Source organism: Pelmatolapia mariae, linkage group LG18 (genome assembly GCF_036321145.2).
Source record: "Pelmatolapia mariae isolate MD_Pm_ZW linkage group LG18, Pm_UMD_F_2, whole genome shotgun sequence".
Taxonomy (NCBI): Eukaryota; Metazoa; Chordata; class Actinopteri; order Cichliformes; family Cichlidae; genus Pelmatolapia; species Pelmatolapia mariae.
Genome location: NC_086243.1, coordinates 614,307 through 627,287, shown reverse-complemented (window position 1 = coordinate 627,287; position 12,981 = coordinate 614,307). Strand labels below are relative to the sequence as shown.

The 12,981-nt window shown below is 42.6% G+C and overlaps 1 protein-coding gene across 1 annotated transcript; it reads left to right on the top strand.

Moving 5' to 3' along the window:
- Positions 1–4,487: 4,487 nt before the first annotated feature.
- Positions 4,488–11,019, top strand: ttpa (tocopherol (alpha) transfer protein). Its single transcript, XM_063461933.1, has 5 exons — positions 4,488–4,793; positions 6,360–6,513; positions 7,433–7,626; positions 9,239–9,349; positions 9,443–11,019. Exons 1-5 carry the CDS (start codon positions 4,614–4,616, stop codon positions 9,644–9,646), a joined length of 843 nt encoding a protein of 280 aa, XP_063318003.1. The 5' UTR covers positions 4,488–4,613; the 3' UTR covers positions 9,647–11,019.
- The last annotated feature ends 1,962 nt before the right edge of the window (positions 11,020–12,981 follow it).

The following is a 12,981-nucleotide window of genomic DNA, read 5'->3' as shown; positions in this document are numbered from 1 at the left end:
CCTTAAACTTCACACAATTTGTGTCTGGCCCAACACGTAAGGGCCACACCCTAGACCTTGTGTTGGGTTACGGACTGAATGTATCAATGACTGAAAATTGTGTTTTACCTATTTTAGACCACTCAGCAATTTTATTTGATATTTTAATCCCTAAATCTCCAGCTTATGAGAGGGGACAATTGCCCCTCAGATCATCTCGTTATATTAGCCCCGAAGCATTGCTTGGAGTTAAATTACATCTACCTGATGTGTTGGACCCTATTTTTACCCAGGGGTTATGTGTGGACACCTTGACTGCAAACCTTAATAATACACTTCTTGAACTACTGGACTCTGTTGCTCCCGTAAAGAAGTTAAAATGTCAAAAAAGGAACCCTATGCCCTGGCTAAATGAGGAGCTCATGAATTTGAGACGAAATTGTAGAAAAGCAGAGCGTCACTGGAGATCTTCCAGACTAGAAGTATTTCTCCAGGCTTGGAAGGACTCATTGTCTTCTCTTAAATCAGCGATGTCGACAGCGAAAGCAAATTATTTCTCAAATCTCATCATGAGTCATAAACATAACTCAAAACTCTTATTCAACACAGTGTCGCAACTTACAGAGAGTAAGTCAACTCTCTGCTGTTCTAATTTGATAGCTCATGACTTTCTTACGTTTTTCAGAGACAGAGCTGAAACACTTAGGAATCAGATTACTCCCTCCTCGAGCTGTTCATTAGACTACTCGGCTGCTTTGCCTGTTGGTGCTGATAAACTGTTCTCTGACTTCAAGGTTATTTCTCTGTCTGGATTAACTAAGGTTGTAAAAGCAGCTCGATGTACAACCTGTTCTTTGGATCCTCTACCAGCCTGGGCTATAAAGTGGTCAGCATTAGGACCCTACATTCTGTTTCTTTTAAATACTTCATTGACGACTGGAGTCTTCCCTGAATGTTTTAAATCAGCTGTGGTAGTGCCGATCTTGAAAAAGCCTGGACTGGACGTTGACATGGTCGCAAACTATAGACCCAACTCACATCTGTCTTTTTTGTCCAAGGTCTTTGAAAAAGTGTTTTTTAAGCAGCTCACTGAGCATTTGTCAATCTGTTTGAACCATTTCAGTCTGCTTTTAGACCAAATCACTCCACAGAAACAGCTTTAGTCAAAGTGGTAAATGATCTGCTGGTAAATGCAGACAACGATCGCACTTCAGTTTTAGTACTGCTGGATCTAAGTGCTGCGTTTGACACTGTGGATCACTGCATTTTATTGGATAGGCTTGAACATTTTATTGGAATTACAGGAAATGTTTTATCATGGCTGAGATCTTACCTGTCTGGGAGGTCTCAGACTGTTAGTTTTAAAAATGATCTCTCCGAGACCTGTGCAGTGGGGCACGGGGTCCCTCAAGGCTCTGTACTTGGACCATTGCTGTTTTCTATGTACCTGCTGCCTCTTGGTGTTCTTTTACGTTCTTTTAATGTAACCTTTCATTGTTACGCTGATGACCTGCAGCTTTATGTTCCTTTAACCATTGGAAATTGTGTTGAAGTTTCTAAACTAGAATCTTGTCTATCTGCAATTAAGGGCTGGTTATCGGATAATTTCTTGCTCCTAAATACTGATAAAACAGAGTTGATGGTCATTGGGCCACACAAACTTCAGTACTTGTCCCAAAATTTCATCTTGAGAATTGATGACAGTGTCATAAATTGCAGGGACAAGGTAAAAAACTTGGGCGTGTGGTTCGACATGGTGCTCTCTTTCGAGTCTCATGTAAAAGAGATAACAAAGACCGCCTTTTACCATTTGAGGAACATAGCCAGAATCAGACAAGTTTTGTCAAGCGACACTGCAGAGGTTCTTGTCCATGCATTTGTGTCTTCCCGTATTGATTATTGCAATGCTCTTCTTTCTGGGCTACCAAAGAAAAGTTTCAGAGGTCTACAGATGGTGCAAAATGCAGCTGCTCGCATTTTAACAAGAACTGGGAAATTTGAGCACATTACCCCTGTTCTGAGATCTCTGCATTGGCTACCTTGTCAGGTTCGAGCAGATTTTAAGGTCCTGCTGCTCACCTACAAGGCTTTAAACGGATTGGCACCTACATACCTCTCCGACCTTTTACATCTTTATGTTCCATCCCGTGCTCTCCGATCTCAGGACTCTGGCCTTCTAAAAGTTCCTAGAGCCAGAAAAAAGACAGTTGGAGAGCGTGCTTTTTCTTTTCGTGCCCCGTTTCTGTGGAACACCCTCCCTCAAGATATTAGGCAGGCATGCTCTGTGGAGGTTTTTAAAACTAAGCTGAAGACACATTTGTTCACCTTATCCTATATGTCTTAATTCTATGGCTTTTAGTTTTTAAATTTTTATTGTTTTTAGCTTGTATTGTGTCTCTTACCTGTATTGCTATGTATCACTTTTATTTTATTTATCCCTTTAGTTGTACAGCACTTTGTTTGAAAGCGCTTTATAAATAAAGTTATTATTATTATTATTATTATTGGATCTATGATCGATCCTTTGTTTGTAGCCTCTAAGTTGAGTATGTAGCCCACCGATTGATGTTAAATTCATTAGTGTTTAGGAAATGCACTGTGAGAAATGGCTGAACGTTTTCGTGCTGACTGTCACATCTATGTTATCTATAAGCCTCAAACACATTTAAACACACGTCAGAGACGAGCACATTTACATTCCAGCTCTCCAAAAAACTCTGTTTTAAAATACATGAAAAGTGTGTTTTCTTATGTTAGCTCATTATTGTACCAATCCCAGCGTTTAGTTTGCAGAGTCATCCCAACGTCTCTCCGCTGCACGCGCTGCCTGTGAAAGGTCAAAGTATCGGTGTCGGTATCGGTATCACTGCTCCTGTAGTTCTTGGTTTGGGATCGATACCAACATCAGCAGTATTGCAATGCGGTGCCTAGTGATGTGCGATACCAAGTAATATTCAGGGTGGTATGACGATACTGATCTGATACGATACTTTGTACAAAAACGTATTTTATTTATTGTATCTCAAATTATAGCATCATAATGATTACAGGACATCAGATTACTTGTTCTTATCACTTAATAATGCAGAGTTCATCATATAGAAATTAAAAAAACTGAAGTTGTGCGCTATTTGAGCATGTTGCCTGTCTGCAGCACTAAAGGACTCTGTGAGAGACGTCTGTCTCGCCCTAGCAGCACCTGTCCCTGTCCTCCTCTTCAGTTCGTCTCAGCATACGCTCGTCATATTCTGTGACATGATTTACTCTGAGGTGTTTGAGGAGGTTCGCGATGTTGCCACAACCATACATGCCAACCCTCCCGATTTTTCCGGGAGAATCCCGAATTTCAGTGCCCCTCCCGAAAATCTCCCGGAGCCACCATTATCCCGAATTTCTCCCGATTTTCCACCCGGACAACAAAACTGAAAAACCATATCACAGAATTCATAGCGCGGCCCAGCCAATTCCAGTTTCCAACAATGGCGGCAGCTGCTTAGTTTTAATATTACTCTTATTTCTCTTTCTGGGTCGCAAAAAATCTTTTAACATATTTTCAGGTGAGAATGTAGCTGTGTACACTTCAAATATCTGAGCCGATCGACACATCGTCTTCAAACCCCCGCGGTCTTTAACTACTCGGGTTAATCACGATATATAAGTGACTTTGATAACTTACAAATGTTATTGTTTTCCTTTTTCAGTGTTTTATTTGTTCGTGAGTAAATCGGTTTGGCTGAGATTAAAGTTATTAGATTAGATTAAATTTAACTTTATTAACCCCTCGGGAGGGTTCCTCCGGGGTTTTCACACAGCTGAATAAACGTCAAACAGAAAACTGATTAAACAAAGTGTGAGACGGTCGAGAGTTTACGTCAGTGCCCGGTTATATTTTTGATAGCAAGGAGCAGACGGCAGCGTTTCACTCCACCGGGAGCTCGTGACGTACTACCCGGCTTTCTTTAGACCGTGAAGGCCGGGTCCTCAGGTGGAAGCAGCCTCTGAATTTGGACACCCCCGCTGTTTCCGGGCCGGCCAATAATAACGGTGACATTTAACGTATTTTATCCGATAAATAAACACTGTAAAATGTATTTATCACCCCCCAACAGCCCTTTAGAATGTCTCCCTAATTCTGAGGTCTCAAGGTTGGCAAGTATGGCCACAACACCTCACTTTTTTGCCACACGTATCGCAAACCACGTCTCAGCTGTTTGTGGAGGTAAAATACGTCCACACAATTACACTCAGCCATTGTTGTGAGTGCGCACGCCAGGGGCTGCAGACATTTATACAGCCGTATTTCGCACATGACTATGAAAGGTGGAAGAGGAAGTAGTTCCTTTGAATGTAGACAATCCAAATGTTATAGTTTCTTTCCACTGTGTTCCTGTTAATGATAAACTACAAATTTACCCTAAATTACTAAAACATCGATATTTTAATGTGAGAATCGATTCTAGAACATAAATGATTGGTATCGGAGGAATCGATATTTCAGTATCGATCCGCACATCACTAGCGGTGCCTCTGAGCAAGGCACTCAAAGTCCAGCTGCTCGTCACAGCTGTCTCCTCCTCCTGTCTTTGGCTGAAGGCTGCCTCCAGCAGTGAAATGTAAGCGGACCTGAGGGCAGCATGAACGGACCTCAGCTCAGCGAACTGCCGGACGACTCGGAGCAGCTCAGGCCGTACATCAGCCGCCTGAGGCGGGGAGCGCTGCGGGCCGGCGAGCTGTCCGCTGTCGGGAGCTTATCCAGCGGCTTTCTCCTTAGGTTTCTGCGGGCCAGAGACTTCGACATGGAGCTCTCCCTCAAGGTAAGAGCCGTCACTGAGAGTCAGGGGAAACATGCTGAAGTTTAGGAGAGTCCAGGAGAGCTCACAGAAACCACACCGTGAGGAAGAAGTTTGGTCGTGCTGACCATCATCATCAGCTGGGCTCGTGGGGAGCCGTTGGTCGTCCAGGCTCACAGTTGTTTCAAATTATAAATCACTTAATATGGACAGTGTTGGGACTGTTCTTACCAAACTGCATGTATTTACTTTAACATGTGGATTAAAATAATATGAAGCCTTGTTCTATGTTAGCCTATCCAATGGTCAAACTAAAGTGGCCTCACACATGATTTTGTTTGCTCCTGTTTTCCAGGTGTTGGTCCACACCAGCTCGATTGCCTGTGATATTGAACAGAATGCTAATTTTCTGCTGGGTTGGTTCAAATGATCATTTTCAGCCCTGAGTTTGTTCCTGCTTTAACAACATGAGCAGTAAAATGAGCAGCCCTGATTTTTGTTTATCTCACTGTCACCTGACTGTTGCTGTACTCGCCTTATTGCAGTGTACCAGAATGAGTTTGTAACATCACAGCAGATACAGACGTGCTCCTGTGTGAGCTGATACCTCTGAGGTGTCCGGTGTCCTCTTTGGCTTTTAAAGATTGCTCCCTGAACAAATCTGCTCGTTTCAAAGTTGCTACAGAGCTGTGGTCGCTTGTTGTCACGTTAAAAAAAGCGCCATTGTTCTTCATGAGCACATTAAATGAATCAGTGCAGTTTAAAAACAGAGCGTTTACTTTGCTCCACAGAATAGTTGAGTTATTTCAGGCGGCTCAGCCACGTGGGTCAAAGCTCTGCCGTTCACAGTCAGTCTGACTTTTATCACATAAACACTTCTTTGAATTTGCCTTTGTTTCAGATAAACAGCCGGGTCATAAATGTTTTATTTACTGTTTGTACATTGGTGCAAGGCTATCAGTGCTGACTCACAGCAAGGAGGTCATGGTCATCTGAGTCTAACAACTGGCTCTGGCTTCTCTGTGCAAAGTTTGCATGTTCCTGTGTGGTTTTCCTCCCAGTTCCATGCACTTCAGGTTCATTAGCGATCCTAAAATGACTGTGGGTGTTGATAGCTGTCAGTCTGTGACAGACTGCCAACCTAGTTCCACCCTTACTTATGCTAACTGGAAAAGACTCCATCACACTGGTAATCTGGCTGTTGGCTGTGCTCTGCCCTGCAAGCTCACAGCAAACACCGAATGCAGCGGTCTTCATTTTGTTGTGTTGTGTGTTTTTTTTGCATGCAATGATGAAGTATTAATCTTTTAACTACGTGTTTGAACCATGTTCATAGAATCATAGGAACTCCCTAATGTCCCCGGGGTGGCTGTGGCTCAGGAGGCAGAGTGGTGGTTCGATCCCCGTCTGCTCCAGTCTGCAGTATCCCTGGACAAGATTTTAACCCAGAGTTGCTCTCCATGCATCCATCAGAGTATGAATGTGTGTGGATAGAGAGCACTTACATGGGAAAGTGCTTGTGTGAAAAGGTGTGAATGTGTGAGCGAGGGAAGTATAAGAATGAGTCCCTCTGTAATGTGTCCTGTACAGCTCTTGCTCAACTACCAGCGGTGGCGAAGGGAAAGTCCTGAGATCAGCAGCTGTCTGTCTCCTTCCTCTGTGCTCGGCCTCCTCAACACGTCGTACCACGCTGTGCTCCCGCAGCGAGACTGCACAGGCAGCAGGGTGCTCGTCTACAGGATTGGTCAGTATGCTTGGGTGTGGATGGATTATTGAAAGGGCCTGCTAGGAGCAGCCCTAACGACATCAACATGAGCTACGATAAGCAGGCAAAGCCTCCCTGGTCTGTGTTTCTTCAGTGATTTAACAGCTTTTAAAAGAAGCTGATCTTAAATTGTTATCTACTTTTATGGGGTTACACAAATAAAACTATAAGATGCTGTTTAATGCTGGTCATTCTCTTTGAGTCAACATTGAAAACTCATTCAGTGCTGTCACCATATGACAGAAGCTCTGCTCCGTCAGTATGCCCACAGATGAAATCCCCCTCATGTCTATCATCACTGACCTACTCTCAAACTTGTTTCTCAACATTTTAAACATACTGACACTAAAGGCAGTCTGCTGAGATGGTACGGAGATGAACTCTTCCCTTTCTCTTTCAAACATACAAAAGCTTCAAATAATCAAATGTCCTTCACACACAATTATAAACAGGAAAAATACAAAAAGGAAACATGACTGAATGTGCAGAGTAGAAGTTCACGAGCGTTTCGACGGTGCGGTGCTACGATAACGAGCAGAGACATACGCCTGCTGAAACTTCTACTGTGCACGTGTCAGTCCAAAAACGGTTTATTGGCTCGTATTTATTAGCGAGTACTGTGTCTCGTTTTATTGTATCGTCTCTAACCACGATGACTGCACAGTTCCAGGACTGCACAGCAAAATTTCAGGGTTTTAGTTGATTTTAAACAAGATTTTAATGGCAAACATTGGTGTGTTTTGGAAAGTGGCTTTGCTCATTCATGATGTATAAATGACACCGATTCAGAGATTAGCATATTAACTGTGCTCCACAGGATGATTCTGTGGTCCTTCTCGAAGATAAGGACTTCTTAAATATGTTTTATTCGTGTAGAGTAATGTCTGTTTGTTTGCAGGGCAGTGGAACCCAAAAGACTGGTCAGCCTTCCAGGTATTCAGAGTCAGCCTGATGACATCCGAGATCATCTCAAGGGAGAACGAGACACAAAGGCAGGGTGTGAAGGCCGTATTTGACCTCGCGGGGTGGAGTTTAAGTCATGCCCTGCAGATTAACCCTTCGCTTGCCAGAAAGATTTCATCTGTGCTTTCGGTAGGACTGAGATCGAGCTGTGCAGATGACAACCTATCGTTTGTTCTTTAACAACAGAACATGTCTGTTATTATGAATATGTTTAACAGTGTAACAAAACTCTGCACCACACTGAACCGGATGTGTTTTCCTTTCCTTCTATGACCAGAAGCCCAGGGTCGCATTACTGTGCTTGAGTCATCCCTCACTTCTTGCAGACTGTGATGTTAATAATAATTCAGTGTTCTGGCCTGTTGGGACTGAATGAGCTATTAAATATTAATAGTTTTATTAACATAAGATTTTGTATTCTTTCAAAATTGTTACAAAAGCCTTCAAATGGCCTGGTACATGCCACGCCCCCTTTAGTTTCAGCCCTGGTTGTGCAGGTGTCGTTGCCATGGAGAGTGGGCCAGCTACCTCAGCAAGCTGCTACATTGTATCAAGTTAACCGCTCATCTGCATATTTTGCTGTCATATCTGTAGCTTTACTGGACATGTGGATGACAAAAAAGCGGCTGCCTAAAAAACCTTCCTCAGCAATGTCTGGGAGACAGGTCCTTAAGAAAGAAAAATCCATTAAAGACCTGACGCAGTGCCTGAGAGATGGATCTGGACCATCTACTGTTTGCTGAAGCCTCATCACAACTGGTCCCAGTGAAAGTGTGGCGGTCAATAAACCATCCTCGAGGAAGAGAAAACGCTGACTTATGCCAAATTACACAAGAACTGATATGAAAACCAGGAGCAACAGTCCTTATGGAGATGAATCCAAATGTGACATGTTCGGACCAAACAGAGGAGATACTGAGTATTTACCGCAGTCTGTAAAACACGGTGGAGTGTCAGGGTTTGGGACTGTATTTCAGCCAGTGGTGTTGGGCATCCTGTCAAAACTGATGGAATTGTGAATCTGGTCACCTACTGTCAGATTCTGGAGTTCCACCTGGAAAGCGTCTGATTTGCAACATTTTTCAGCATGATGATGATTCCAAACACAGTACCAAGCAAGCATTCCTGGGTAGAAACAGACACAATGGAACGTGATCAGTCCTGGACTGGCCTCCCCAGAACCCAGACCTCACAATGACCGAGGTAGAGTGGGAGAGAATGGAGATTTAGAATTCAAGGAGCCTGTGGAGTTATTCCTGAAGACTGCTAAATTACAAGAAAGCTGCCCGAGAGTTCATGTTGTGTTGAAAATTCAAGGTGGTCATGCCAACTTTGACTTTCCAGCTTGTTAGAATTGAGCAAACTCTGTTTTTGCCTGATATTTGCGTGTGTGCAGATCTTTGAGGAAATGACTGCATCTATTTCTCATTTTCCTGGCAAAATGTAAGAAAGGTGACTCAAGACAGTGTTTTTACAGCGACCCTTTTCTATAGAAATGTCCTTAAAAACCTTAACCAGAAGACCAAATGCTTGTAAGAGACTTCCTTTGAAAGGTAGCATCTTATAGCTCCTAAAACTGCTTATTTGTAACTCAGTCCTAACCTTGCCCCTAAGGGACTCGCTGCTGACCAGCTGGAAGTTCAGAGGTAGAACTTTGATGTGCAGAGTTTTCTGTATTTTTATATTTTTAAGTTTTCAACTTGTTAAATATGCTTTGATGCTTGTTTATGTGTATGTTCAGGACTCTTTCCCACTGAAGGTCAGAGGAATCCACCTGGTCAATGAACCGATGTTCTTCCGTCCGGTCTTTGCTATGCTTCGTCCCTTCTTGCCTGATAAAATCAAGCAGAGGGTCAGTACCCGTGCCTCCTCACGTACTGGTTATACTGAAGATAACAGATAACAACTGTGGATTTGAAACATCCTTTCACCCTCTTTGTTGTAGATCCATATGCACGGCTCTGATTTCCGAGATTCTTTAAGTGGCTTCTTCTCGTCACACATTCTGCCTCCAGAATATGGAGGGCATGGGCCTGGAATAACACAAGTGTGTCAAGACTGGACCAATCACCTGCTTCTATCAGAGAACCTCCTGCAGCAGATTGCTGCCCACCCAACGGGTGACATCACAGTGACCCCTGATGACTGATCACAGAGGAAGGCGGGACTCTGTGAAAGATGATGATTGGACCTTTGGGTGGCTGACTCACATATATGTTGCGGGTTTGTACACATGTCTAAGATCTCTGCAGTACTTGTTGTGGAAGTTGGCTGAAGTGAGAGAGCTGAAATGCCCGTGCTGTTTCATGTTCACGCCACAGCCGACCAATTTTTAAGAACAATAACAATACTGATATTATTATGTCATGATTTAAAAATCATATTTTTGATAGATCTGCTGATTTTGTTTCTGTTATCATTTTTTATTTGTTACATTACTCACATTATGTTATAAGTAGTTATTTATTTATTTAGCCTCTGCCCAACTTAGCTATAATCAGCTGATTGTTGTGTTTCCCACACAGTTTTCAAATTTTAAACCTTCCCTTTGGGCAACAGGAACAAATCACCAAAGAGTTAATATGGGCCCAATCACTAAGGCTTTTTAGTGAATGCATATTGTTTTACTCAGAGTTTTTCAAACATTTAGGAGCTTGATGTAAGTCACGTATCTGGGAATAGTGCTGTGTTGTAATTTCATCGTCATATTAATGTTGCTCCAGGACCATCTCTGTAAACGATGAGTCACGCTGTTTTGATATTTAGTCAAAGGATCCTGCAATAAAAAAAGCACTACTCTTAGTGTTGTGGAAGGCGTAAAAGTAGGGCAACAAAATCTGTGTCAGTCACACTGCATACATGGGATAAATGCTGGATGTTGTGTAGACGGCTTTGGTCTCGGTGCTTTATAACAAAGGCACATTAAGTAAACTCACTCATCTAGATTCTAGTAAGATTTAAAGAAAGCTGCCAGCTCGGCCTTACTGAACATCCCCAACATGTTCATGTCATTTGTTACCTTTTAGATAACGTCATATGTCAGGTATTAATGGCTCTCAGCTATACGAGTGTGCAAAGGTTTTAGGCAGCTGTAAACAAAGAACGCGTTCAGAAATATAGATGATTGTTTACTGGCCCCAAATGTATCCTGCAAAAGGACAACGAGCCCAAACACACAGCCAGAGTCATTAAGAACTATCTTCAGTGTAAAGAAGAACCAGAAGTACTGAAGTGATGGTACGGCCCCCACAGAGCCCTGATCCCAACATCACGGAGTGTGTCTGGGATTACATGAAGGATGTGAGGAAGCTGCATCCACAGAAGATCTGTGCTTAGTCCTCTGAGATGTTTGGAACAACCTACCAGCCGAGTTCCTTCAAACTGTGTGCATGTGGACCTAGAAGAAGGCAAAGGGCGGTCCCACCAACATGGATGTGATTCTCTTTTGTTCATTCACTGCATTTTGTTGATGGATGAAAATAAATGGTAACACTTTTATTTTTGAAAGCATTCTTTGTCACAGCAGCGTTTTCTTTATCACAGGTCCGTGGGCTGTATGTGGCCCACAGTGTAAAATGAGTTTGACAGCCCTGTGTTAGAGCACATTTAATGACATTCTCTGATAAATGATATATTATGTACCTTTGGTTTGTGCCTCAGTGCTTCTGTGTTAGGGTCTTCACTGTTTGCAGGAACGGCTCTGTGGTCATCAGACACGATGGTGTTCAAAGTGCTAATGCTGGAAACCAGTGGAGGCATGATGCTGATGACATCCATTATTTATATACAGTATATGTGTTACACACACACACACACACACACATAGCTGAATGATGAATTCCAGTGATGTTCCTGGAGAAACACGGATTATGAAACTGTCAGAATAACAGAGGGCTGTCAGACTGTGGACACTGGGTCAAACTTCAGAGGAGGACTGGACAGAGGGGATAAGCCTCCCTCCCTTGGCCTTGTAGGCAAAATATATATAAAATCCACAGTTTGTAATATGCTTGGCTCAAAACTTTTAATACTTTTAGCACTGATGGCATTTTTAGTATTGTATGCCACATGTTTTGACACGTAAACGGTGCAGATTTGTGAAAATATAAATGGCTCCAAATATCATACATCATTGAAAGTGTTCTTCAGACTCATTAAAGTCTTTGAGGTTTTCTGTGTCAGGCTCAAATCCATCTAATAGTTGATAAAATGATGAACTCACATCAGGGAAAATGGATGCTTGAACAGTGTAATAAAATGAAGCGATATGCCCATCCAGGCCACAGAGACTTAGAGTGTGATGCTGCAGTCAGATTATCCTAATGTGAGGTTTAAATATATGATAAAGGGCTGCTTTTACTCTATTCTCTCAGTAAACATGAGCTCTGTAGGCAGATATCAGCTGAGCTTTGACACTGTGAGTCCAGAGCTGATTTGACTTTAGCACCAATAACTTGAAGTTACTGTTTTCTGTGTGACATTATGAGTGTGACATCGCTGTGGGGGGTCGAGTCTTCTTTGGCTTCAGTTCATTGATATTTGTGAACGTTTTCTTCCACTTGGCTCTTAAAGGTCCTGCCACAGCATTTCAGTTAGACTGAGGCTTAAATCCCATCAACAGTTGTTCATGTGTGGTGACAGTCATACAAACAGGAGTTACTATGAAAGCAGTTCTTTGTTTTGTCGATATAAAAATATGAGATTTTTGTGTGTCGTCCTGTTTGTGTCCCTGCGTGCTCGTACCATACAGACCTTTGATCAGCATTCAGTCCGCATGCATGTCAGTGTCTGCAGAGTTCAGGGAACATTGTGTTCTCTCCAACACTACGAACCCAAATGTTAGCAGCCAATCAATAGTGAAAATCAGGAGTGGATCTACAGCTAGCTCTTTATCACATCTTTGATCAAAAGCTTGTTGTTGGGATAAATCCCTCGTCTTTGTGCTATCACAGGTTGCCTGACATCCCTCTCTGTCCTTATCTGTTGGCAGGAGATTGTAGTTTATTGGGGGCTAAAGTTAAAGTAATATTCCCAGTTTAACTACATGAAGTTCAACGACTAACTTTGTTTTAAGGTGGTCTTGCAATAATGTGTAGTTATTACACCACCCACAGTAAATACAGAACTTGATGAAACATATCTGTTCGTTTGAAAGTGCACACCCAAAGAGTTAATCATTGAACCCGTCACAGAGCGACCGACATGCTGGCAGCATTTCATCTGAACCTGCTTAACAGCTGGATTAAATCTTCCATGATGAATTTCAGATGCATTTTTGTGTGTTTCACATGTGCTGCTGTCACGTCCCATTCCACGGCAGCGTGGGAAACAGCTGTTTTTTATGTGCAAACATACGTGGAAATACAGCACATAAGGCAAATCAGTGTTTGTACAATTATGACAAGCCTGAAAGTCAATATTTGGTATTTGTCTTCAACACATGAACTCTGAACTCTATTAGGCAAGTTTTCTCTAAGCAGCTTT